General features: G+C 39.8%; 3 protein-coding genes and 1 non-coding gene across 6 annotated transcripts; 1 reads left to right on the top strand and 3 right to left on the bottom strand.

Moving 5' to 3' along the window:
• Nucleotides 1-101: 101 nt before the first annotated feature.
• zc2hc1a (zinc finger, C2HC-type containing 1A) lies at nucleotides 102-13662 on the bottom strand. 2 transcript variants are annotated; one of them, XM_004546500.6, is made up of 12 exons: nucleotides 13275-13657; nucleotides 12952-13173; nucleotides 10179-10294; nucleotides 9448-9521; nucleotides 6216-6332; nucleotides 5660-5686; nucleotides 4495-4636; nucleotides 3207-3349; nucleotides 2255-2360; nucleotides 2052-2127; nucleotides 1540-1638; nucleotides 102-940 (listed from the first exon to the last, which is right to left on the bottom strand). In XM_004546500.6, exons 2-12 carry the CDS (start codon nucleotides 12981-12983, stop codon nucleotides 805-807), a joined length of 1068 nt encoding a protein of 355 aa, XP_004546557.1. In that variant the 5' UTR covers nucleotides 12984-13173; nucleotides 13275-13657; the 3' UTR covers nucleotides 102-804. The 2 variants fall into 2 exon arrangements, with proteins under 2 accessions (XP_004546557.1, XP_004546558.1); XM_004546501.6 differs by lacking the exon at nucleotides 5660-5686 and having other exon boundaries at nucleotides 13275-13662.
• Nucleotides 9533-17456, top strand: pkia (cAMP-dependent protein kinase inhibitor alpha). Of its 2 annotated transcripts, none has more exons than XM_076888084.1 (3): nucleotides 9533-9634; nucleotides 13993-14170; nucleotides 14780-17456. In XM_076888084.1, the coding sequence occupies exons 2-3, from the start codon at nucleotides 14020-14022 to the stop codon at nucleotides 14854-14856; spliced, it is 228 nt and encodes a 75-aa protein (XP_076744199.1). In that variant the 5' UTR covers nucleotides 9533-9634; nucleotides 13993-14019; the 3' UTR covers nucleotides 14857-17456. The 2 variants fall into 2 exon arrangements, with proteins under 2 accessions (XP_076744199.1, XP_076744198.1); XM_076888083.1 differs by lacking the exon at nucleotides 9533-9634 and adding an exon at nucleotides 11532-11667.
• A 2251-nt stretch (nucleotides 17457-19707) lies between these two features.
• Nucleotides 19708-26053, bottom strand: bco1 (beta-carotene oxygenase 1). Its single transcript, XM_004546498.2, has 11 exons — nucleotides 25955-26053; nucleotides 25740-25868; nucleotides 25485-25614; nucleotides 22790-22937; nucleotides 22547-22697; nucleotides 22229-22449; nucleotides 21849-22106; nucleotides 21657-21762; nucleotides 21428-21516; nucleotides 20237-20348; nucleotides 19708-20049 (listed from the first exon to the last, which is right to left on the bottom strand). Exons 1-11 carry the CDS (start codon nucleotides 26016-26018, stop codon nucleotides 19901-19903), a joined length of 1557 nt encoding a protein of 518 aa, XP_004546555.1. The 5' UTR covers nucleotides 26019-26053; the 3' UTR covers nucleotides 19708-19900.
• Nucleotides 24841-24946, bottom strand: LOC112435359 (U6 spliceosomal RNA). Its single transcript, XR_003024569.1, has one exon. It is a non-coding gene; the product is annotated as a U6 spliceosomal RNA (small nuclear RNA).
• Nucleotides 26054-27720: the final 1667 nt, after the last annotated feature.

The following is a 27720-nucleotide window of genomic DNA, read 5'->3' as shown; positions in this document are numbered from 1 at the left end:
TGACCTGTAACCACTCAACCTTTTTTGGATTGGTTCCTAAGAAAACAGGGTGATAAGATAAAAATTTGAAGCCATTTTCTTTTTTTAAAAAAAAAAAAAAAAAAAAAAAAAAAAATCACACTGCTTTCTTCAGTAGTCGTTATTATTGCACATCAATGTGGAGACAGGTGGGGTTGAGGAATGCACTTCAAATCAAGGGCTGAAGAGCGATAATGATGCAGGGCAGTTAATCTCACCTCTAATCAGCCACCCAACATGTTTCCTTTCTTTTTTTCCAAACCCACTTTTAATTCATCTTTCCTCTACTCCCTTCTAAAGATGCATAATATTTAATAGCTTCCTTCCAATGACCAACCACCTCTCCTTTGCTGGAAATATTTATTTCTCACAAATTCTTAAACCCTCTATGACCTGTAGTTTCATGGCAGTAATGCTCATTTTATAAGTGCATGGAAACAGCAGCAATGCTGTGAGCAAATGAAGCAGTGAAAGAGAAGCTACTTACGGGATGTGCTTGTAAAAGCCACATCATGATTTAAACCGATTAATCTGTGTACCAAATCTGTTCGGCACAGAGATCAACCGGTCACTAGTCAACGCAAAACACAGTAGCTAAGTGCACTCCTTATTGTAAGTTATGCAATGAAATTTGGATAATATTCAGTGTGACTGCACACACCATCTTTACTGCCAGGAAATAAAATCAGTGTGGGAAAATAAAGATGGAATTAATTACTCTTTCACCTTTCCCTCAATTCTTATTACCTAAATCCTAACCCTGCTTTCGTTTTCTTCTGACTGCTATCAAATACACATCCTCCTGACCCCACACTCGCAGCAGAATTTGGCAGATTCAACAGGGTACTTTGTCCCACAAGCGTGACAAAACTTGCTCTTCATTCCGCCGTTCCCAACATCGTTCGCGCCATCTATATCATTCCTGAGAAAACAGAAAAGACAGCAGCAACTTTAGAATTTGTGCAGACAAAGTTGCAACTAGTGAAACGTCAGGGCAAAGATCTATTTGGATTTTACACGTCTTTATACGAATGTCAATGCCACTTAAGCCGATGCCAAGTAAACTGGATTATCCCATATTTCCCCTCAGCTTGATTAAATGGGAAATTGTTTTGCTCCAAAGCAATAACGATAATCAAAGCAACCAGAAGCTAGAGACGTATGGGTGGCAAGGTTGATATAACTGTGCATGCAAGTTTCTTTTGTTTAAATGAATGTGCAGGTAAGACTCATCCCTAATTTTTTTTTTTTTTAAACTTTCTTAAAGTAAAATTGAAATTTGCACATTCTTAGTCAAATTAGAGGTAGTATATGTAATATGTCTGTGAAGGTTCTCAGTCATCCAGGTCATCGTAGTCAAAGGAGCTTGCAAAGAAAAGCGTCTGGACTTCTTTAAGTTGCTTGAAGACGTTTCACCTCTCATCCGGTAATACTTCACCAAGCCACCAGAGGTCAGGAGAGGTCACCAATTGATTTTCTCCACTCTTTCTGTGGAGGTTATGACTTAAGACGTTTATTCACCTAGATATGTAGGAGTCTACTTTCTTCTTGTTGAGTCCAGTCTGAGCGTTCCTCACAGATCCATAGCCAGAACTTGCTACTCGGGATTTACTTCCCACACTGACAGAGATATCAGAGAAAAACAAAAAGAAAACCAGGACAAGGATGTTTCAAAGTTATTCATTGAAATAAAGGCTCTCTGTCGAGACACCGCGTAGACATAATGTCTTGGATACTAAGAATAAAAGTGAGAAAGCGAAATGAAACTGTTGTTTTTTGGCAGCCTTGCTCTATTCTCGGTTCTGACGTTGCATTTTGTTTTGACTCACATTGTTCGAAATGACACTTCAATCAAAATAAATCCGGGCTGTAAAAACATGTACAAAGATTGACTGTTCCAACAGATATTTGAATAGACACAGCTGAATGCACAATAAAAGGTAAAAAAAACAGTACCCACTTGACATCAGTAAATAAAAACCTGTCTGGACTCGCCCACAGTATTTAAAACACATCTGCGTATGTGTACTAACCCTGACGGTGGGCTTGTGAGCCCGGAGGGATTATTCTTCACTGAACCTGTTGAGGAGGCCTTACTAGATGGGATTCCTTAAGTGAGAGAGAGGGTGACACAAATGAGGACAATGCACATATTAGTTTTGTTTGATGCAATGAAGTCAGTCACAAATTCACAATATGGGGGGGGTGATGAGGAGTACAGCACTGTGTCTCGTACCAGTGGGCTGTCCAAGGCCTGATCTTTGGGGTAAACGAGAGGAAGCTGAAGGGATGGTTGACACAACGGGAGTGTTGGCCTTCTTTGCAGCAGCAGGAGGCTTGTACTGAAGACAGAAAGAAGGCAATAAAAATAACTATTTGGTACAAAAGATCAGCTATGGATATCATGGCTGAAAAGTCATTAACATAGTTACATTAAAGATATACAAAAACATATATCATATCATATCACTATACGACCACATAAGCAGAACGGCTTGTGGTTGTAGTGTTTGTAATATGCACATTGTGTCAATGCTTGGCTCTAAAACGGGTTTTAAAACTGCGATCTGGAAGAAAATCTCAAAGCTATAAAAAAGAACTGCAACACATAACAAATCTAAAAACACGACACAGCAGGGAGGCTCAGTGACATAACGATTAACGACTGAAGGCTTTTTATTACAATGGGGAATCAGAGCTCTTAACCAGAAGGGTTTAAGCCCTGCTGTTTTTATTGGCTACCAAATTAACTCCCTAGCTATGCACCATAGCTGTTGTTAAGTAACTTGTAATTCTACATCTGCTGCAGAGTGGGAGTCCCACCATGGTAATAAAAGACAATGATTTAAAAGGAAAACTTCTTAATTATCAGCAATTAGCCATAACACAGAAGTGCCACACATATCGATCATCAGTATAGGTTTTGTAAACCTACCTATGAGCATTTTTTAACATTTTATGTTTAAAAAACTAACAACAAACTATTTTCTGTTTAGATCCATGCTCAATCATCCAGGTAAGGAAATCCCAAAAGACTGAAGAAGTCACTTGAATGAGTGATGAAATGTTTCTCCCACTTAAAATGCTATGTCCAGATGAACAGAATCAACTTTTTGGGAACTATTGTCTGTTTAATTTCAAATGCAGTCCCCTCTCCTATCCGTGCGTGCGTGCGTGCGTGCGTGTACCTGTGTGCGACCTGGAGGCTTTTTGGCATCTCCTGACTTGCTTTTGTTGGGCATTCGGGCAGCCTGCTCCTGGCAGAATTTGATGTGTCTGTCAGCTGCACTCTCGTTGAACCTCCGCTGACAGTAAGGACACTGGATATAGTCTAAAGGGAGACAAGGTAGTGGGAAAATATACATGTAGCTTTTGTAATTGAATCCTGTATACAGAAATACTACTATCTGATGAAGTGGTGACTTGAACTTTTCATTTGCAGCTGTCACCACAATTACAGCTCGACTTGTATAGGATTTATACGAGCAGTAATCGTGCTGATATTTAGTCATTTAAAATTATTTCTTTCCTTTTAGTGACACAAAACATTCTGAATATTTCTACATTAATGTTGTTATTCATGAGTCCTTACTACAATGACAGTATACTTTAAAAAGTAATATTGTTTGATGGTTGCAACAAGTTTTAGATTACTCATTTGGACTCTGCCCATGGTAATCCAACAGTGAAGTTGCAGCGTGCCCTCTGGTGGACAAACCATACATCCTCAGCACTCATCAACGCTTCAGTCATTGAAGGGTGTTTCTGTATTGCCTTCACGTTTTAAATTTTTACTTACAACATGTCAGTCAGCCTCTACATTACATTTCAGCATTTAGTAATAACTGTCTGCAGTGTCAAGTCCATTTTGCTAAAAATTTCATTGCAGCGACTCAACATGGTACTCAGTAGTTTCTATGGTCACCATGTGCTTGCATACAATGTTGGGGAATGCTCCTAATGAGATGACAGCTGGTGTCCTGAGGGATCTCCTCCCAGATCTGGACAATGGGAGAGCCCCCGGACAGTGTTCGGTCCTCCAGCAACTGCCTCCATACTCTCGCTATGTGAGGCTGGATATTATCATGCACCAGGAGGAACCCAGGGCCCACAGCACCAGTGTAGGATCTGACATTAGGCCCAAAGATTTCATCCTGATACCTAACTGCCAGTTGAGCGCCACAGTGCCTTGCAGTGAGCACAGGGCCTACTAAAGGGGCCACAGGCCACCCTCATAGAATAACCGCCTGTCTCCTGGAATCTCCACTCTTCAGGCTGTGCTGGGAGCCACAGCCAACTTTCAAGGAATGACGTGTGGACGACCTGTGCAGGGTCCAGGTAATCACCTCATGAAATTGATTAAAAAGTGCTAATTTTTTCGAGCAGTGTATGAGACTTTTTCACAATTCTTTTATTAAGATACAAAATCTTTTTTTTTATAGTTTTTCCATTTGCTTCTAGATAACTAGATGTTACCTGGGTCATAAGTAGGAGGAGGAGGCGGGGGTAATGGTCCTCCATCTTTTATGACCTGACCGATGGTCTTTGCAGCCCGGATGGTGGCGATGAAGTCCTCGTGTTTCTTGCGCCAATTTGACGGCTTCTTCGGGGGTTCTGCCTGACACGACAACAACATGAGAAAAGAGATTCTCTGTTACAGCTGTTTGCTGCTATAGTTTGACAATCTAATATTAAGAAAATACGATTAAGCTACTCTCTTACCGAATGTTTTAACTCGACAGGTTTCACAGCGAATATGTAAAGATTGCATACGCTTATCTAAGCCTGCACTTCCCACTCTTACCCTAAAAAACCCCCAACAACTATGTTTCCATAACAAAAGTACAAGTCTTATCTAAAGTTGATGATTAGCGACAGAAATAGTTCAGTGAGTTCAGTTGTCTAAAGTGGATCTGAGGCAACACGACAGCCTCTGTGACTTTCTATTTCTCCTGTGTAGTTAAAGCATTCAGACACGTTTGTCTGACAAACACAGGTGACTTGGAGAGAGCTAAAACTACATTTTATTATATTTTCCTCTTTCCTAAACTGCTGCCAAAGAAAAACTAAACAAAACAGAATTTGTCGCATAACTAGACGTTTGTCCTGTTCATATCACAAAGCTGAAAATTCCAGTGGGAGCACAGAGTGAGTACGCAGGAGTTAGTTGAAGCCAAGACCATCTGAACAACAGCCAGGCAACAGACTGGGCAAGATTACTTCACTGACTGATACTCATGAGACAGTTTCTCACAGAGAAGAAATAAACGAAACAAATACAGTTTTTAGTTGTTAAAGAGTAATCTGAAGGTTCAAAGCAACCGCAGCAGCTGAACTAGAAAATATAGCATTAAGGCTGTCACGTTAAATGAAAGAGAAAAGAACACTGGATACAGAAGGATGCCAGTTAAAGACAAGAGGTATGAAAGGATTTTTAAAATTAATATCACCAACATGACTTGGCACACCCACAGACTATTCAAGCCAATACTTCAAGGCAAACAAAGTTTTTGTGTAGCCAGAAAAACAGTGAGGGAAAGCCTCGCGGGCTTCAACAGATTATCTGTGCTGCTAAAAATTATATCTATGGAAAGGAGGGACAATTGAACAAAAAAAAAAAAAAAAGATAAAAGCAACTTACTCTTTCAGTAGCAGATGAACTTTGTGACTGAAATACAATTGAAAGTTGTTTACATTGTAAAAATAAACTGTCGACATAATACACTGAATGTGCTGCATGGAAATGAAAATTCATAGGCGCCACTCAACACCATAAGCGCCAAAATGCTGTGTACATTTCAAAGGCTGATTCTTTTCTGGGTCCTCCCTGGAAAGCCTTCATGTGACCTGGATTATAAAAGGTTTATCTGGATAACTTGTTTGCAGAGTAATATAGAGTTTTCGGATAATTAAGGAATATGAACAGCATTGTTTCCTTTAGGTGTTGTATTATTGGATACAACGCTGAATAAATAACCTCAGATTAAAAACAGGTCATTTTTTAATAATAAAAGCTGGACGTATTTATGAATGAATAGATTACCTAAAAAAATGAACAACAGCGTTTTAAGCAGCATGTGAGATCCAGCTAGTTTTCTGACTTTAGGCAATTTTTTTTCAATCCTGTCAACAGTCAAAATGAACCACTGCTGACAATTTATGTGGATTTCCATCGCTCTGCTTAGGTGAAGGCTTACCTTTGGTTTGATGGGTTTCAGTACGGGGATGTCTGTTCCCTCAGCTCTTTGTCTGCTGGAGTCAAAAACCTTCCTCTTTTTAGTTGCTGATTTTTGGCAGATTTTTGAGTGCTTCTCCTGTTGAAGGAGGACAATGTGCACAAAACATGACAAAACATTTTTATTTGTTTTTAACACCACTGGCATCTAGAGCTGGGCGATATGAGATTTTTTCATATCACGATATGTTTTTTTCATTTCAGGCGATAACGATATCTATCACGATATAAGCCAAATAACTATATTTGTAAGATTTAAATGTGCCGTTGCTCACAAGTAAAATGTGAAATAATCAGCAGCTTGTTTTTATTTAAATATTTATTTCCCATAATAAGTTCAACAGGGTAGATGTACTTAAGGAACATGAGACTTTTTCAGATAGATAAAGGCAAATATTGCAAACTACACAAAAGGCAGCCGCTAAAGCGTTTAAGTTTCAAAATAGAACAAACGAAACAGACTAAATTGTCAATTCCACTTAGAAACAAAATATTAATTCTAAAAATAAATCTTAGTTTGTTTTACAGAAGAACAGACAAAACTGACTAACCTTTGTCAATATCAAATAAACTGAGAACTAAAAGGAAATTCTCAATCTCTCCTTGTTGTATAGCTTAGCTTTTCAAACATTTTTAACAGTTACTTTAGTCTGACAAAAGCCGAATGACGAATTAGCGCTTCCAGTCAGAGACTGAGGCTACGTCCACACGTACACGGGTATTTTTGAAAACGGAGATTTTCCGTTTTCGTTTTAAAAAATAATCCCGTCCACACATAAAGGCAGAAATGAAGGAAAACGCTGCTATGAACATGCCAAAGCAGCAGGTGGCGCTAGATTCCTAACCGTGCAGAAATGTTGGCCAATCAGAAGTCTAGAAGCCTCGGTGGGAAAAAGTAAACAAAGCTGGGGCATAGAAGCAGAACAGAGTCGTATGTGTGGAGGGACAGTAACTGTGTGTATATGTAAGCATTTAAACACTGCAGAGAGTAGAATTAACAATAACAGTATTGTAGAAATTCATTTCACCGAAACAATAACGTGGCGCACAGTGTGACGCATACTCCAGTTTATTGTATTTCCAGACTTGCTTTCGGCACAATTTACAGTGCACGCTACTCTGTTTTTGTCAGACTTGAAATAACCGAAATACCTTCACACTACGGAACTTCTATGGCTCTTCCGTTCGACAATCTCTCCGGCATTGGAACCATCATCTGTTTTCTCTTCGGTCACGCTCGGTTGATTTTTCTAGTCGGCACACTCATTTCCTCCATTACGCGCTGGCTCCATTACCCGCTGGCTGTTTCCCAAACAAACACACGTGCGGCTTGGCACTTGTGCTGTACGTAACAAGTCACGCGACGTGACGCTGCGGCTGTGATTGGTTCGGCTCTGCGCTGCTTAATTTGGATTGGCTGACCTTTTTTTTTTTTTTTTTTAAGAGGACAAGAGCGGCGAGGTCTATCGCGATAGCTTAATTTCTCTATCGAGTAAAAGTTATATCGCGATACATATCGTTATCGTTCTATCGCCCAGCTCTACTGGCATCACTTAAGATTTGTATCTGTCTTTTACTATAATTTAAGTTTTCAACTATGTTTTCCTAAATGAATTTCTTGAAAGAGGAGGAAACTTTCTTTCAAACATTTCAAGCTCAAATTTAAATGAGTAACATTAACAACACCAGTAACCTCCTCAAAGCTGCAGCCAACTCTCTGAAGCACACTAATGTCTTCCTGATGGAGACCCAAACCTATATTGCTATACATATCTAGAATAATACACCATGCTTTAATGCAGCCATTATCTACTAATGAGGCAAAGTGCTTGCATAAGAGCACATATTTGGTTGTTTACCAGAAGATTCTCTTCAAATTAAACACCAAAAACCTTTATAGCTTTGATGTATTAACTCTGTAGTATGTTTTAGTCATTTCAACACAATAAGCAAAGGAACAGAGGATTTTGGGGGAGTAAAAATCAACTCATATACACTCATTAGCGACTCTGTTAGGTACACATTAGTACCAGGTTGAACCCACTCTGCTGGAAGCATAATAACATGCCATGTTATAATCAGAATATCAGAACATGTCATGTTATCAGTAGATGGGTACACTGTGGTAATAAAGATCAGGAACAACACTCAGGTAGACGGCTGTATCAAAACTATGATATCCTCCACACCATTACCAGCAACCTGAACTGCTGACACAAGGCAGGATTGATCCATGCTTTCATGCTGTTTTAGTTACTGATGCCTTCCTATCCGGTTGAAGCAGCTGGGCCTTTCCCCTTTGATATCTGACATCAACGAGGCATTTTGACCCAGATAACTGCCACTCTGTGAATATTTTCTTTTTTTCTGTCAATTCTCTGTAAGCCCAAGAGATGGTTATATGAGAAAATCCCAGTAGATCAGCAGTTTCCGAAATACACAGATGTGTCTATCTGTCACCCATAACCATGACTCAAAACCAGTCTTTTCGCCTATGATGATAATAATAATAATAATAATAATAATAATAATAGATTGCATTTATATAGCGCTATGACACCACCCTTACCTGCATGTGCTGCAGACAGTGCTGAGAGTACTGTATTGCTGAACATGTGTGAAGCCATCCTTTCTAAACAATCTCCATTCACTGATTTAGACAATCAAGTGAAAGAAAATGCTTCACATGATACAGTCCAGTTGATACTTGTGCTGCAATTCATCTATATATAAAAAATGGCCCACTATGAAATTAATTTAATAATTAATTAATGACCAATATTTCCAACTCTGCTTTATGGGAGAGCAGTACTACTAGAGACGTTTCTTAGTGAAATTTTTAAATCAGAGTCTTGAATATCACAAATTTGTTCAAACAAAAAGCATTTCTGCTTTGATAAAACTTTCAACTCCCCTACAGAGCTCTTCACAGGACCCTGCTAGCTATCTGGATCATAGACACATTATTATTGAACAAACAGCTGATACCCTGTCAGCTGAGAATTAATGTGGTAAATACTGTCAGCCAGGCGGGTTAATCATAGTGCGTGATCAACACACCCCCAAACAAACACTTAAAGTGTCTGCGATTAAAATATTGTCCTCTTAAAACAGTGTTACACATTGTTTTGTTTTGTTTGTTTTTTGTATTAAGAAATGTCAGAAATGAGCAAGAGGTGGTTTGTTTTTTTTACCAGGACTTTGGGGAAGAAAGATCTTTTACAGATATTACACTGAATCCGATCGTCAACCAGAGAAGCTTCGCCATCTGCAAGAATAACAGAACAAATTCGGTGAAGGTTTAAAGGTCAAAAATGGGCCACAACGGGACTAAACAAACATGGGAAGAAAAATAATGACCCAGTTAACATTTGATACAAGGTAAATACTTTCGCGGTCATAAATTGTGTTCTTCTGCCACAGTAAAGGCAACAATGTTTTATTGTTGCCTTTACTGCTCATTCTACACGGATACTTCAAATTTCCTGAAAATGGCTGGAGGAAAATAGTCAGATTTAGCTAAGTTTAACGTACAGAGTCAAACACTTCGAAGTATTACTGTACACATAGAAACGTATTTAATATTAAAGGTAAGCAGTCTCCGAAGATTCATTGATATACACGCTTTAAACCATTCATTTAAAAGTGTTATTTGTTAGGAGTTTGCTGGTTAGCCGGATAGCTCCTCTAGCTAGGAATCGCACCCATTCAGATAGGAGGAGCAGCTAGCTTCATCTTTGGCCCTGACGTTACCTAGCATTACTTGGGCTAAAACCCAAACAAAAAGGAGGTCGCTATACAAAACTGTTCATCTAAAGGAGCCGCGAACCCCAAAGCGTCCCCTTGGCAGATAAAAACGAAATGCTGAAATCCCAAATTTGCCATAAAAGGCTGAAGTAAACACACAAACAGCAATATCGCATACCTTCAAATTCTTCCATCCTTAGGTTATTCCTTATCTGGTCCTGTTGCCGTTGTTCGAAAACGGCCAGACGTAGACGGAAAATACAAGATGAAACCCCCTCTTCATTTCCGGCTTTGCTAAAACGGGAAAAATGTTTTGTTTTTACCCATTTATCCTGTAAGGAAAATTACTTTAATTTACATATAAATTTATTCTGCAGTGTATTGTGAATTACTGATGTCCTGTGTAGATCTACATTTTTGGTTTGTCATTTTTTTGTGTTTTGTTTGTTTCTCTGTGACTTATGTCGACACTACTGGGACGTCCTGTTCCAATTCCCAATGGCAGGTAAATATCTTGACACTACTGATCTTTGGCTACCGATAGCAACTGGGTTGTCCGATGCCGCTCGGTGAGCTAACATGCGAGTATTTCATTGGTTATTACTGCACTGTTTCTGATGGAGTGTTCAAGTATGCACTGTTTATTTTGGACAGCAGGTGGAGCGTGGGAGGGAACCTCTGTCATGTTTCCCAGTATTACTCCTAACCATCAATTTTTGGGGGAGTTTGCGTAGCTCAGTTTTCGCTGGAAACTAGCAAATGTTGCTGTTACTGGGACGAAATCTTTTTTTTTAATTTTAGCTATAGAAATAAATAAAAAATGAAATGCTATTAGTTATTAGTGCTGTTATTGATACAAAGTTATGTTAATGAATAAACGGGCTGGTAGCTTTACCTTGCATCTCAGCTTTGTTTGGGGATGGTCATTTACAGAAACTCATTATATCAACCAAACAACAAAACTAGTGTGCTCCTTTGCTGCTTTTGTTAGCTCAAACACTTGCGCAGAACAAACACTCGGAAGTTCCTCATTTGCCATACTGACAACATGTGTCATCTGAATGGAGGGATTCATGGACAGATGCTAAGAGGGCACAGCAAACATGTGCCTTTATCACAAGAGGGACGTTGTTTCAACACTGACTCCCTTTTGTGTGATCTCTCGCACCACACACACGCCCAAGCGCGATGCCTTTTCACCATTTCAAATTATAGCAATGGGATGATAACCATTCGCTAAGTCCTAATGTATCCTAACCTTTAAATAAGGTAATGATTTTACACACACATTCACGGTTAAACAATGCACTTGGCATTAAAGTTTATGGCTCTCACTTTGTCAGATATTAATTAATGAATGTGGTGCAAGTATTCCTATTAGTAATCCTATATGTGTATTTATTTATTTATATGTATATTTATCTATCTAATAAAATAAAGGAGTATAGGTAAAGTAGCTGGTAATGAAAAACTTTTCTGTTAAGCGTCCCTTCAAAGTAATGCGGTTTTATTCTGAAAGTAATACTCGGAAGTAGCTTTGGTGTGCTTGATTTGCTTGACGTTGGTAAATTCTCTTTCATGAGCGCATTGGGGAATACCGAAATGGCAAGATCCGAGCCGATGTGATTGACCCCTGCGAATATTCGGAAGCCATTTATTCCAAACAGGTAGCATACCTTGTTGATCATATTAAGAATAATAACTGCAGGTGCAAAGTGCGCAAAGCTCGTAAATGCATGTGTAATGTTAATATCATGCAGGCTACGTTTACTGACACTGACCTGGCTCTGTGGGGGTCTTTGTCATCAAAGACAGACGTATGGATCTTGGTTTTAATAATGAATTTAAACATTCAGATTCTCCTGCAACCTTAAGCTCGTCTGTATTTAAAGGTTATATGTCTTCAACAAAAAAGAAAAGAAAAAAACTAGCGCTTTATTATTTAGGACGCCAATGCGCGTGACTGCATCGCTTTAGTAGGTGATAAATTGTCATTTTGGACAAATAGTCTTTGTGGAGTGACGTCACACTCGTGCAGACTCGCGATGAACTTTTAAATAAATCACTTAGCTAAGATTGCCTTAAATGTGTACGAGCTGTAGAAATAACAGTAAAACATTTGCACGCTCTTACAGGGAGGGTGTTGACAGCTGCGCGTGAATCAGTGGTTAAGGAGAAATTGTTTACTTTTGCGCTTGGCACGGTGATGTTGGAGTATAGCATGTCTGTTTGTGTGAGACCTGGCATCAGTCCCAGGTATGCCCAGGCCACCTAGAATAACTCTGGCATAAGTTTCTGGGACTCGTTTATGTACTGCCTTTATCACTGCTAATATTCTGTTTGGCAGCATAACAAATCAAACAGCTGCAAAGCAGGAGTAGACTTCCCCCCCCAAAAAAAAAAAAAACTTCATAGTGAAAGACAGAGACGGTTGGCCTGTTGTATTATTCAGCGATTTGATCATTTGTTTGGAGTCTGTGCTATGTATATTGTTGTCCAGGCCAGCTGAGCTCTGCTTCCCACATGGGAGTACACACACTGTACACACACATATACACACAAACACACAGCTGAGTTGCCAATGTTCTAATTCATGGGTACAACAGTCTGACTAAATTATGTAAACTGGCAATTAATATTTCATAGAATATGAGCATAGGAAAACACATCGCAAAATGTCCTGTCACTTCTAACTTCAACTTCTAACTTCAAATAAAAACACAGCTTCAGTGGAAAAATGTCTGCACGTACAGATCTGTAATCCAATTAGATTCACTTATGTTCTATCATAAGACAGGTTCTTTATTGAAAGGTGTGGGGAGGAATTTTATATCTCATTTGGCTCTACCAGGACATTTACTCATGCAAGCTACATTAACCTAGCTGTTTACATGATTTAACGTTTCAAATGATATTTCTTCTTTATTGCTAATAAACCTGGAGAGTTATACCTATGACCACAATCCAGTGCCCCGATTCTCATATTAAGTTAGAGAACAGCCGTCTTATCTCTCTTGCTTCCCCACACGTTTGGTCTGTCAGTCGTACACGGACAGCATCTGCCGGGTCTTGCCCATCTTGACACCATTTTGAGAATGACAGCTGAGTGGGAGGGTGCTCAGATGATGACAGAAGAGGTTTCCAAAAATAGCCACAGTCCACCGCAACTTTCTCTAGAAATAGCCACAAATGGATGTGAAAGTGAGGCATTTTTAATATATACTTATATATAATTTAAAAATCCTGCATTTGACTTGGGGAAAATCAAACCAACCTTTTTTTGTGACTGAGTGTTGTGATGTCTTCTGAGGGTTTTTTATTTTCCTTGAAAATTTTAAAGTAGTGGCAGCAAATAAATGCAGATATCCAGACTGATACAGCCAAAGAAATCTCATCATAGCAGATTTTAATTGAAAGAAATGTGACAACAAAGCCTGAATCTGCTCAGTGCTGAAGGACAGCCTCAGCCAGACAGATTGCTACAAAGGGCTTGAATATAAGCAGAAGGATTTAACCTAAATCTCCGGGGCAGCACAGCTCCCATCATGCTCCATGTGATATGGCAGAACTTTCCTCATTCTGCTTTAATGACCTCTTAGCGTGCTCTTTGGTTGAAGTAATGCATCAGATTGTCTGTTTATATTTCCCATCGCTCTCCTCGGCATTTCTTCTACTGAATTTGCCTCCTCTGTATCCATGGTGTCGCCTGTACCCTAGACTGAGATTAAAATAGATTAAGCAGGGATTAGGTCATAAGATAAGCGGAGGGAGGGATGTATTCAATGAGTGTCTGCATAGCCTGCTGCGTTACATTCTTCTTGTCAACAAAAACTGGTGTTGCCATTGTGTAAAGTTATTTAGGAGAAGCTGCACAAACTCTGTCCATTTCAGCGATCTTTCCATAAAAGCGGTGCAGATTCCATTGTCTGTGGGTCACTGTGCACCTGTGCAACTTGAAAAGGTGTGTCAGTGTGTGCTGCTGTGTGCGGCAGGCTCTGCTATGGTGAGGTGTGTCAGCGATGACGGATGTGGAGGCGACCTATGAGGACTTCATCACCTCTCGACGATCCGGCCGCAGGAATGCCATACATGATATTCCAGACGCTCCTGGAGAACCGGGCACCACTGATCTGTCGGAGAGTCTGGCACAGCTCAACATCAACAAGTCAGGTGAGCAACATGATGAAGAACGAGAACATATTTTGATGGCGACATTAATAATTCATCAGGGTAGCAACACATAGCCTCCACTCTACTTGTGTTGAGTTGAATTCTCTGGATTTTCCAACAGTGGAGAGGAAAATCAAGACTTCATAGCTTAGTTCTGCAGCATGTTTGGAAATTGTAAATAGAGCTCAAAATCACAGAGCCACTAATCTTTGGCTCTCTTCCAAAGTGTGTCTTTTGTCCTGTCTCTCTCCCAGATGGCTGCCCCTCCCTTGGTCTAGTTCTACCGGAGGCTTCTTCCTGTTAAAGGGAAGTTTTTCCTTCCCACTGTCACCAAGTGTTTCCTCATAGGGAGGGGGGGGGACGACGACATTTGATTGTTGGTGTTTTGTCTCCATTATTGTGGGGTCTTTACTGTACAAAATAAAATGTCTTAGGATGATTGTTGTTCTGATTTCACACTATATAAATAAAATTTAATTGAAGTTCTTCAGTTACATTTTACATATATGTCTTCTTTGGTGACTTAGTAGCTGCATCACTGACTTCCCCCGTAGTTAAATGTCCATGAAATCGACTGTCCCACTGTCCTCTTTCTTCACTGTTTTCCAGGTGATGAGGGAGAAGATGCTGAGAAAAGCCAGAACTCTCCATCTAAAGAAGAGCAGACTCAAGCTGAGGGAAGCTAAGTGCCACCGGACATTTATGGACTCGAGCAGCCACTTCTTTTAGTCTATCTGCTCCCTGTATGCTAAGCCTCTGACTGGCCAGTTGCATCTAATGACTGTGAACAGCAAAATCCTCTATTGCCACTATCCTGCCATCAGGAAGTCATCACTATGGCAACCACAGCACAGTCTCTCTCTCGCTTGTAATTGGGTGTGTTCCATTTTCCTTAAAAACTTTCCTTCTTTTTCTGCCTTTTGTCCAAGGCTGCTGATATCAGATTGGATGTAATTTAAGGTGAACTAAACATGATGTCAACAACCAAAACCAGCCCACTTTTGACTGTGAGTGGTTTTGAGTGGAAAGTGGAGGGAGGAACGGAGGCTAGTAAAAGGTTTTTAGAGCAGCCACAGAATTAAAATTTGTCTTCCCCTCTCCTCGTCTCCTTCAATTAATCACCACTGATGCGACTGAAACACAGACGGCAACTGGACATCCACTCATCTTGCCTCGACGCCTGAACACGTGCTCCCTTCATAAGTACTCGCTATTGACCGTTTCCTATTTCCATGGATTCGGATCCATCTGTGTATTGGATTGATGGACGTTATCCAGCAACTGCACTCAGCAGCTCAAAGGCCCTGTTGTACTTTGTTGCATGTATCCATGTTAGGTGTAAAATCTAAATGGGTTTTTTTTTTTTATCATTTCAGACATCCCATTTTAAGTATTACATTGATGGTCAAACACGGTCCAGTTCTTTAAAAAAAGTAAGAGTCAGATCACAAGATATAAAGCTTTTTTTTTCCCAAGTTAGGAACAGCAACATGTGCTGCTCGATCTGTCACAGGCAAAATGAGCGTCTGTTTAGTTTTGGTGGCTGGCTTCACTGCACCTTGCTTTACTCTTGCACACTGACCCATAACTTTGAGTTCACTATAACTATTCACTAGAATTTTGTTGTTTGCACTGCCAGGCCTCACAAATGAAGCCAGGGAGTACAAATGTGTCCCCCCTCCCCCCCAAAATTGTGGGTTTTTTAAACCATTTTTCTGCCAAGGCAATATTGTCTTTTGCTTTGCTAATTCAGGACCTGGACTACTTGCCATAATTGATGGAACCACAAATTCAACTCTTTACAAGAAAATACAGAAAGAGAACCTCTGCCCATCGATTTGTGGTCCAAACTTCAAGCACACTTGGGTTATTGAGTTGGACAGTGTTTCAAAACACACCAGCAAGTCCACCTCTGAATAGCTTGAAGTAACAAAATGAAGGTTTTGGACTACTATTGAGATGTTTTTCATTAAAAGCACTGTTCATGCTCATAAAACCCTCCAATGTGGCTGAATCAAAACAATTCTGCAGAAAAGAGTCACTCAATGTGAATAACTCTTTGCCAATACTTGCAAAACCTCTTGCCTGCAGTTCTTATTACCAAGGCTAGCACAACCATTTATTAGGCTTAGGGGTCATGTACTGTTTCACACAGGGCCAGGTGGGTTTGGATAGCTTTTTTTCAATTAATAAAAGAAATCATCATTAAAAAAAAAAAGGAATTTTGTTTGCACTCAGGTTATCTTTAGGAAAATACTTTTTAATGACGCTGTAAACAATGAAATTGATTGGTTGGAAAGTAGGATTTCACCCTTACTGTACATCTTATACTTTAATAACTGGCCTCTCACTGTCTGCAAATGTGTCCAGTCTAACTTGTGATGGCCTTGAATGCAGGAGTTCTCTCCTTACATGCAGGGTATCTACACACATTAAGTGGTTATCCCACAGTTTAACATTTGCACTGCCATGTATTATACCCAAGTTTGTAATTTGGTTGTGGTGGACATCAAGGAAAAACATTTATTTGCTACTTAAGATTTGGAAATTGCACTACTGAGTGTGGTTTATTAGCGTGTGCTGTATGTGTAAATTTTCGTAGATGAGACGACTGTTAGAATAAATATTATGTACTGGCACACTGCCTGTCAGTTTTGCAATTCCCTTTTGTAATCTGTTTTCACAGTTTCCTTTTAACACCATTACTGTACTCTGTCCAATTTAGATCTACTAATGAAATATGTGGGTATGCATTCTAAAAATGCTTTATTACTTTGTTATATCTGACCAGCTGATCATTTTGTTTCTTTGTTTAGTTACCTTCACAAAGGAGGTTATCTTTTTGCTACTGTTTCTAGTTATTTGTCAACAGGATTATGTATCTGCAGCTACCTGGATGATTTTCAGGAAACTTGGAGATAACGTGGAGTATGGGCATATAGGAAGAAGCTGTAAAAATTGGGCGGGTGGACGGTGGTTGTAGTAAATCTTTAGTTTTAACCTGTTAAAGGGGATTAGTGCCATTTTATAGTGCATCATAGGACTAAGATAACTTGTACTCTGAGTCCAGTGTAATGTGATTTAATGACCGGTACTGTTGCAGTTTCGGTGAGCTATAGAACTCAAGCTGTTGTTCCATTCTCACTGTTATTTTCAGTATTTTATAAAAATTCTCGATTTAGTCACGTTATTGTGTTATCAGAGGCATTACTATGTAACATACTCATTTTTGACTTTGTCTATTTGGTTAGTTTTGATGTGCAATTAAATTTTACTAGTGAATTAATCGAAAGTGTCAAGACAAATTAATGCATCCTCAACAGAGAAGGCTCAATAAGCAAAGTCTTTGTCTCCCCCTGGTGGTCAATCTAAGCTATTCCATTCAACAACGGAAAGGCCCAATCACTGAGCGCTTCTGTTTTGTAATCGATATCAGACGATGTAGAACGATGCAATAGATAATGCAAGCATTCACAAGTCAGTGAGGTCATGTGCCGTTAGTTAAGGTCAGCTTGATAGAAAGATACTATGATGGCTAGCTCACGTGAAGGAATTGGTACTCTCCTATAATAGACCCACGCACTGTAAAAAGAAAAAGGAAAAAATGATGACTATGTTTCTCTTCCTGATTAGATTCTGATTAGTCAAGTGCTAGGCAGTAAACACGGTGGTTATTGACACGCATTGATGGTGGTAAATACATTGCATTGACTTGACTCAAACCGACATGACCTTCTGAACACAGTGTAACAAAATTGAGCTGTATCATATGGTAATCAGAACAGTGAGGACTCATTTCACTGATACCAGAGTTGTTAATGTTGAAGATAAATGGTGCATGCTGTAATAATGCAACAGAGCTGTATCTGTAATGACAGAGCAGCTGAGTGATTATTGTTGTTATAGGCCTTTGAAATGCTACAAGGCAACTTATGGGTGGAGCATTTTCTTCAGTTTTTCTCGATTACTTTCATTCAGTCTTTCTTCCTTGTTCTGATGCTCGGTTTGAACTTCAGCGTGCTGTCTTGACCATCTCTACATATCTAAATGTTTTGAGTTGCCGCTGATGTGAAAGGTTGATTAGATATTTGCATTACTGTGATTATTAGGTACGCCTGCTCCACTGCTAAAGTAGTTGCTAAATGTATTTAGAATGACTTATGTATACATTTCCTTATTTTTTTCTGATACATTTAGTTTAATGAGTATTATGTTTGCTTTTCTGCATTTCATCACTTTTGTAAAGTTAAAAAAAAAACCTTCACAATTCATTTGTTTCAGAAAATATTTTCTTCTATATTAGGCCTATTTTGCTGATTTTTTTCAAAAGTAAGCAAGATTATGAGGGAAAAAACTAAATTTTTTGATGTTTAAGTCTTCAAAGGCTTGTGAAAGTTGTTTATTCATTCATCACACAGTTAAAGTGACTGACTGTTAATGTTTTGGCAAATGTGAAAAATCCCTTAATTTTTTTGAGAAATACGAGACTAGTGAGAGTGACTTTCCTGCTGTGAGAATGGCACCAGATTGATTGAGAAACAGTATGATGTATGAAAAGATGAATAATGGATGTTGTAAGATTTTTATCATGATGATGTTGGAAAAAGTGTCAGCCTAAATTAAAAGTGAAGAATTTCTTTGAAACTTTAGAAAACTGCTGAAATCGAGAAATGCTAAATGATATACGTGAAAGTATAAGCATTAGAAAACAGGAAATGGAAATATATACTATGAGAGAACATTCAGCAACCACTTTTGCATCTGCTCAGCTGCTTGTTAATACAATTATCTAATGAGCCAATCACATTTCAGTAATCCAAAACGTTAAGTCATGTAGATGTGATAAAGACATCCTGCTGAAGTTCAAGCTGAATGAATGAGGACGAAAGGTGAGTGAATATGTCTGAGTATGTCCAAAACTACTGATCTACTGGGGTTTTCCCACAAAACGATCTCTATGGAGGGATGATTATACAGAGAATGCTCCGAAAAAGAGAAAAAACCTTCTTGCATCTCTGAACGCACAATCTAGCTGACTGTGCTGCACATGGTCTGCAGCAGCAGAAGACCACACTAGGCTCCACTCCTGTCATGTAAGAACAACAAACTGAGATTACATCTCGCACTGACTCATCAAAATTGGACAATAAAAGGTTGGAAAAAATCTCAGAATAATATAATAATAATGCAGCGTGCACAAAAACAACGACAAAGGTGCTATTGTGGGTGGGAAGTGTTAAGAGTAGTGAGACTGATAATTCTGATGTGAGAATTGCACCAGAGCGATTGAGAAACGCTGTACCTTGAAACACAACAATCATATTTCACATGGGAACAATTGTTTACCATAAATGTTTACCTAAATCTATAACCCTATGCCTAATTGAATGGACTTTACTCCTTTGATAACTTATCTGAGATTTCTATATCTTCAGAAACAAGTAACACTGTGTCATGAAGGCTGTATTTGCTCAGAGACCTTGACCTTGTGTACAGCCACACTGTGTTAACATAACTCTTCGCCATGACACCACAAATATGGAGCATTGGTTGGATTTATTCTTGTAATATCAGTAACATTGTAACATTACAGTACGTGTTTTGTTTAAATGACGAGGTTAACTTTATACCATATACCAGTGATAATACAATGAAATGACTTACGATACATGCTTGTGCCACATGTGCTACTGTGGCACAGTTCCCTTTCTTTATTTTAAACTTTTATTTTCAATGTGGGATGAAAAATCCATGCATGTCCTTGTTCAGCTCAGTATTCACATAGGCTCGTGCTACTTCCTTGAACGTTTTCCCATCGAGAATCAGGATGAAGCTCGACTGGCCTGGATTGTAGTTGATGACTGATGTTAGGACCACACCTGCAAATGGAGAAGGAGGTTATTGTATCACAACTTTGTCAACACAGATTACAGGCACAGATAAGTGGGGGGAGATCTGGTCTAATCTTTGTAGACCTTCTTATTGACTTGAACTTCAACTTGTCAATAGAAGCAAATACAGAATAAATGTCACGTCTTTGCACACCACATTCACTTGTATTCATACCATCATCTTCCGACTCTCCGTTTGGTCTGGGGATGAACACCGGCTCCGACGGCAAGCACTTGTCTTCATCCCAGTACACCATATTCTTGGTTTCCATGTCAAACTTTGCAACCTACAGTGAGTGAACAGATGAAACACACTCAACAAAGACGTCCATGCAGGTCAGAAGTTATTTACAGACACAGAAATACCAATACACAACACAGCACAACTGGCTTATCAGCCCGTTTAGTACTTTGTTCTGTGTGCAAATATTAGAAAGAGCAGTAAAATTCTCATATCACATGAGACTGCCGGACAATATGATGAGCAGCTGATGTTCTCATGGATGCACTTTGTACTTGATGCGTGAATCAAGTCCTTTTAATGAGCACAGGTTGGCATTTTTGCTGGCATGGCTTTGAGGCGTGTCTCCTATCAGGGGGAAACTTATATGGTAATTAAAAAACAAAGTTCCTCTGAGGGATCACCTTTATTCTGTTGTGAGATACTTTGACATCCTCTTTTTTTTAGGGAGGGAATGTCCTCATTTATAGGACAAAATGATGAAAATCTCCTCCATCATATGCTTTGGCTTCAACAGCCACTAAACCTGACCCAATTTAACCCCCCACAGAAGATAGTGGAGCACTGAAGAATCATTGCAGAGGTACATTCAACCTGTTCTACCAGCACATGGGGGTTAGACACCTGATTATGACACTTAACATGTTTTTTTTTTGTCTTTTGTCACCTCTATGGTTCAAGCAGAAGCCAGCGCTCTCTTCCTGTTTGTTTTTAGAATTGATTGTCTAGTGAGGATTAATAAAAAAAAACATAATTGTCTAATACAAAATATTTCCTTTTATGCCTTCCTGACTTTATGCCTCTTGTTGGAGGGCTGAGCTTTGAAGTCTTCTTTCCATTGTTTCTGATATCTTGATGTGCATGCGTACCCAAAAGTGCCATGAAGGGGATTGTTGTTTTATGGCGCAATGTGTAATTCACACTTAAACAAAAGTTTTACTGCTACATTTCGCTTCAAATGATTATTCTCAGTACTGTAGTTTTTCACCCTAGTTTTGTAAAACAATACGTCCAGGAACAGCCTGCTTCCCCAAAATTTAAATGTCTGTTCTGGAAGTTAAAGGTCTCCATAGGCAAATTATATTTATAAAAATGTAAGAAATCTGAAATGTCGGATGTTCCCACCACTTCTGCAGAATCCCCCACGTAGTTCCCATAGACAAACTGGTGCCTCTTCCCATTGATGTCATAATTGATTCTGGGTAATTCCAAGCCTGATGGAAATAAAAGCACAGTTTTTGCTCCTATCTGGATTAACTTTAAATGACAAACAGCAATTTGAAAAACAAAAATAAACAAACTTCATTTGCCTTGAACCACTCAAACAGACACGTTTGAGTGGCGTTGGTTTTACCTTCACAGAGCACCTCTGCTTGGCACATGAATTTGCCTTCTTTCTCCTTCACAGCGCTGGCTGTCGTGTACTTGAGTTTCACCATGTTCCCTCCAACTGGAACGCTCTGCGAAATCCAGTCGACATGTGAAAGCCTTTAATGTGTGAGCCGTTCGATTGCAGGACCAAATGAATTACATGAAAACAACTCACTTTGTCAGCGTGGATGGGAAGGGCAAATCTCTTGTAAGCTGGCTTGGAAACCCTTTTTTCATCAAACTGAGATTTCTCCTTCAAGTTGCTCAAGTAGAACATGTCATAAAGGCTGTTGTCGGTGTAGGCAATGACATCAAAGACCACGTGGCCATCGTCCTCAAAAGCATTCACATGGTGGTAGAGGACCATCGCTCCTGTGTAGTACTTTGTCTCAACTTCTTTGCCGGTCTTTCTGTCTACCAAGTGGATCAGAGTCTGATGGAGAAACAAAGATATAGATAAAAGAGTCAATCCCATTTTTTTCTGAAGTGTTGAACACTAGTACACCCTTGTCCCCGGTCTATTAATCCACATTCATTAGCCTACTAACTCCTTACGTTTTCTTCAGGGCAGAACTTCAGGCAGCTTGCCCAGCTAACTCCTCTCATATAGGCAGTAGCCATCTTGAGGATGTCCAGCTTGAAAGGCATCTCGACAAAGATGATGTAGTTATCTGTCATGCCAAAGCTGTGGTAGTAGCTCGGCATGAGAAGGGAGCGGCAGGGGACTGAGCAGATCACCTCTGCATTTTTCAGTGCAGGGCCTTTCTTGCCTTTGTCTGAAAGGTGACAGTAGACAGCACAAATATGGAAACGCTGTAGGTGTTACTGTTGAGTTTAGAGGTTTAACATAAAACACATGAATCACTTATAGACCTTTGTCTGAGACAGCAGGAACTTTGAACAGTACGTATTTAGTTTTGCCCTTTGTCGCTATTGACGTTCCAATGTTGTAGGCATTGCCCTCCTTGTCATAGTGAGGATGGCACGAAGCTAAGTTTACAGGCAGGTACTTCAAGTAGTCCACCTGTGTGAGATATTTCAGAAACATATCAGGTCTGAAGCAAAGTCTTTCTTGGTTTTGAGTTCACACGTTTCAAGGTTAACCGGCAGCGTTACCTTTTCCAGGGTTTCCAGGGTCACGGGATCAATCTTGCTGATGTAGTTGGTTTCAGAAGTGGCATAATAGTCATTTCCATACTTGATGAAGTTGCTCGCGCCATTGTCGGTGAAGTCAGGCATTGTGTGGTTGAGAAAGGTGATTGCCCTGAAAAGTAAAAAGTTTGGGGGTTTTGAGTGTGATATTGATACAGGAAAGAGAGCGCCTCCATAGCGCACTAGTTAATGCATTTGCTTAACATGTAAAAGATCCCCAGTTTAAAAGCAGGAGGAGACACAAATCCTTGGGAGAGCTGTGCCAGGAAGCGCGTCCGGTGTTAAAAATCTGTGCCAACACAAATATGCGGATCCATCTCCTGTAGTTACCCCTTGTGAATAAGAGAACAGATTAGAAAGAAACCTGATTTCCTGTAAATGTTTGCCTTATGTGAATCTAAGTGAAAAATTCACAGCAGTAAGGGAAACAGCCCCGAGGTTGTTCCTACACAAAAATGATTATAACTGTGTCGCAGAGTCGTAGTCCAAGTGACTACCCAGATTTTACAAAAATGGCACCGCATGGTCTTATTTAATAGCTGCACTACCACAAAACTTAGAAAAACAAACAAACAAACAAACATGTATAATCTTCAAACATACAAGAAACCATAAACATGGATACCTTTGAGAAATATTATGACACCATATATTTTCTCAGGAATATACACAAAACATTTAAATTATTCACTCTGAAAAAGTTTTGGGAATAACCAGCCAGTGCTCAGCCAGTGTTCATCTTCAGCATAGTTGTCAAATAATAGAGAACAGCAGCATTTCTGTAGCACAAATCACTTAAAGGAAACTGAAGACATGCAACCATAAAATAACATATCGTCTATGGAGATTGCAATAGGAGTAGGGATGGGTATCGTTTAGGTTTTATCCAATACCAGTACCAAACCGGTACTTTTGAAACGGTGCCGGTGCTTAAATGGTGCTCGAACCGGTGCTTAAAGAATGGAGAACACAAAATTGGTCCAAAAACCTCTCATGTTCAGCTGTTTTTGTGTAAAAAGATAACAATGTTAGCCTTTTCTGCAGCTATAGGGGATTTATGGTATCACTCTTGGCTGGAAGCAGTGCTTAAACAATGCAAAAAACAAACTTTGTCCAAAAACCTCTCATGTTTAGCTGTTCTCCACTTTTTCTTTGGTCATTTTAGCCTTTTTGGCCAGGGTGAAGGGAGCATCTGCCATCAAACAACAGGACAGCCGCATGTAACTAGATGGTGTTTGCTAGTTCACCTTACATGCATTAATTTAATAACGTGGTTAGCCTTAATGTTGTAATGTTGTAATGCATTAATTTAATAACGTGGTTAGCCTTAATGTTGTAATGTTGTTCGTGTTGAGTAGCTACTCAACACGAACAACATTAAGCTACTCACGCAGAGAAGAACGGCTGCTGCATCATCATCCGTCATCATTTCTGCTACACTGACAGGGCTACGGGCCAGGACTCTATTCTTCGGGTTTTTGGGGGATGTTGCTCCGGGTCAGATAACAGGCACCACACCCGCAGTAGATGTGCACGGTGTGAGGTCTCGCAGCAAGCTATCAAATACGGCGTATTTCTCGGCTTTTAACAAAATGCTATACGTCGCCAGGTGTTTCATCAGATTTGAGGTGTTACCTCCTTTGCACAGTATCAGCTTAAAGCACTTGTTGCAGGCTGCTGAGTTTGCATCTTTTGCTGTGAAGTACAGCCAGACTTCGACCGCTTCGCTTTGGGCATTTTTAAGCTCTGCTCTAAAAGAACGTATGTACCTGGGCCCGCCTACTACGCTCGCAAAGGTAAAATGATTGGCTGGAATCCAAAGGAAAAAAAGTACCGAAATGTGCGCTGCTTTTCGGTCTGGTTACTACCTTTTATGTCAGAACCGATACCGGTACCCATCCCTAAATAGGATGGGTACCGGTAAAGCGCTATTTGTATAGCGCTTTACTAGTCCCTAAGGACCCCAAAGCGCTTTACACAACCAGTCATCCACCCACCCACACACAGGTGATGGCAAGCTACATTGTAGCTTCACGAATTTGCGTGTCATCCTTGCGCAGGGGCCATGCTAATCTTCTCTGTATCGTATCCAATTTAGCGTACGCGCTTGCCGAAGCAAGCACCGCAGCCACCCTGGGGCGCACTGACAGAAGCGAGACCAGTGTCCAGCGAGGCTGCAGGATACTGGTGGCACAAACCGGGCCCTCTGACCACCACCAGTAGGTAACGGGTGAAGTGTCTTGCCCAAGGACACAACGACCGAGACTGTCCAAGCTGGGGCTCGAACCGGCAACCTTCCGATTACAAGGCGAACTTCCAACTCTTGAGCCACGATCACCCCCTAACTAAATAAAAGTAGTCTGGCATCCAAACAGTTTGCAGTATTTACCTGTTACGTTTATATTCTATAAAGCACAGTAACATAGGGTTTATCTTTACAGCAAAAATATTGCTGTACACTACAATAGACAGCAGAAAAAACAGACTAATGCTGGCAAATCTAGATGCCAGGGAAAGTTCTTACAGTATATAACGGCACTGTTTGCCAAATAAATACTGCAACTGTTGATAAAGAATTACAAACGAAGACTACTGCAGTTATTTCATGAAAAATATCAAATATGCTGAATTTGCCTGTAACAATAAAGAGTATGCTCACTTGAAGATGAAGTTCTTGCTTGGGTCTGGATAAGCCATCGTCCCCATTTCGGACACAACAATTCTATTTGCTTCCATGTTAGCTTTATAGGTGTCACTTCTGAGGAATCTGCTTCTATGGATTATTTCACCTGCAAGGAAACAAATACTGCGTCTTTTATCTGTGCGCTTTACATTTTTTTTTTGTTTTATTTATGTATTTTTGCAGCAATTAACAGATTAGCAGCTGTGCACAGGTAAGAATTGCTGTACCAACCGTCTTTGAAGGTGAAGCTACTCATTAAGGCCATCCCATCAAACCAGTGGTTGTAGTTGGTGTCGCCCACAGTGAAGATGCCAGGGCCATTTCGGAGGAGCGTTCCTTGCAGCCAGCTGGGAATATTCCCTATTTGAAATGAAATCACAGTCTTCACAGCAGCAGTTTAAATCTGAACATTTGTTGGCAATACAATTGTATAAAACCGGACCCACCTTTAATTTCTGCCTTACAAGGCTCGGGCCTCTCTGTTGCGTTCTTAGAAAAGTCTACCGACATGTTCGCTGACAGACCAGTGAGTGCGCCAGTGTCAGAGTAAGTTAAATACTGTGGGAGCACAAACCACTCCCATTTGTTTTACTGGGGTGTTATGAAAGGGCAATTTATCTTATCTGTCTGTACAGCAATCCCCTTCCTGTGTGGAGGTTTCACAGAAACATTGAAGCTCAGTACCTTCACCGCAGGAAACTTAATGACCCCATCTGCTGCTGTTCTGTCCCCTTTTCACCTTGATTTTTTATTATTATTTTTAACTAAAACAAAAAAGATAACTCTTTTTCATCTAGTCCTCAGGCTTGCTCTTTAAGTATTTACGTGGCTATTCTGTGATCAGATTAAATAATTGGACCCCCCAAGCCATGATATAGACATAATAAATCTCAAATAGGATTAATTGTGATTAACCCTTTGGTGCACTGCTGCTTTTATTTGCTGTAGGTCATTTCCCTTTTCTGGTGGCCTAGATTGTACCTGAGAAGCATGTTGATTTTATAAACTCTGTATATAAGCATTGAATCAATTTACGTTCAACCAGGAGTTGGAACCTGTCCTAACTGACAGGACTGAACAAACTAACTGAAACGATGTTATAAAAGAGAGTGGGCCAAGATTACTCCACCCTATGAGATATGAGAGGCCAATAAAGTCATACAGAAACAGTATGTCCAGGTGCTTCAAGTTATTGCTGCTGAAAGTGGATCTATAAGCTACTGAATCATGTACGTTTTTTCATACATTGTTTTTAACATTTAAAATAAATAAACAAATAAATAATAAAAGGGTTTAATGATGTCATGTGTTGTTTATCATCCCAGTAGGTATTTCAGTTATTTTAGAACCTGCTAAGGAGGTGATTTTTTTAATACATCCTGATACTTAAGATTGAAAGAGGGTGCACATTTATTCCTATACTGGTGCAAAGACATGAAGCTGTGAACGCAGTTCATCTCAATACTGAGCAAAATAATTATCACCACGGTCATGATTGTGCAGTCCTTGTCGGTGGCATACGATAATAAACGTGCATTATGTTGAATACGCTTTTCCATGGAAAGCACGTTTGACATATCTTTAACCTTATCTGGATTCACCAACCTAAGCAGCCACCTTAAGCAATCGGGCCACTAATTCACACCAAGGTTGTTTACCTGAATATAAGCGCAAGGTTTCCCGGTGTGGCGATCAGCGCACTCACACTAAAGGGGCGGTGTTGACTGCATGAGCAATCACAAACATCGATGGGTCTACGAGCAGCAGACTGTGTTTTTCAACCAAAGAGCAAAATTCTAACTACAAAAATAGGAGTAGATCAAATGCATATAGTAATAGAAGATGGAAGCAACATATTCTGCACTCACTGCACCGTCATCAAGGCACTAGATCTGACTGTAATTATAGCATGTATCCCACAAATTAATGGGTTGCTTTGTGAGATAATGTCGGCCTTATTTTTGCATCTGCAAACCCGGTGGTATAAAACAGGGCTACAGTCAAGAGCAAAAATAAAAAGAGAATAAAACCCGCACAGAACTGTTTTTACTGGATGCTTACTTAAAAAGGGAAAACAGTGAGCATTTATTATTAAGGCTTGTCAGATTAAAAAAAATCTAAAATCTACTGGGCCTCTTACTATTTGGGGCAATGACAGCACACACATCCCTGTAGTGAGACCACAGTGAGTAGTAATACAGTATAACGCTCA

The sequence above is a fragment of the Maylandia zebra genome, linkage group LG9, assembly GCF_041146795.1.
Source record: "Maylandia zebra isolate NMK-2024a linkage group LG9, Mzebra_GT3a, whole genome shotgun sequence".
Lineage (NCBI taxonomy): Eukaryota > Metazoa > Chordata > Actinopteri > Cichliformes > Cichlidae > Maylandia > Maylandia zebra.
The sequence above is the reverse complement of the archived record's forward strand: the minus strand, read 5'-3'. Positions and strand labels throughout refer to the sequence as shown.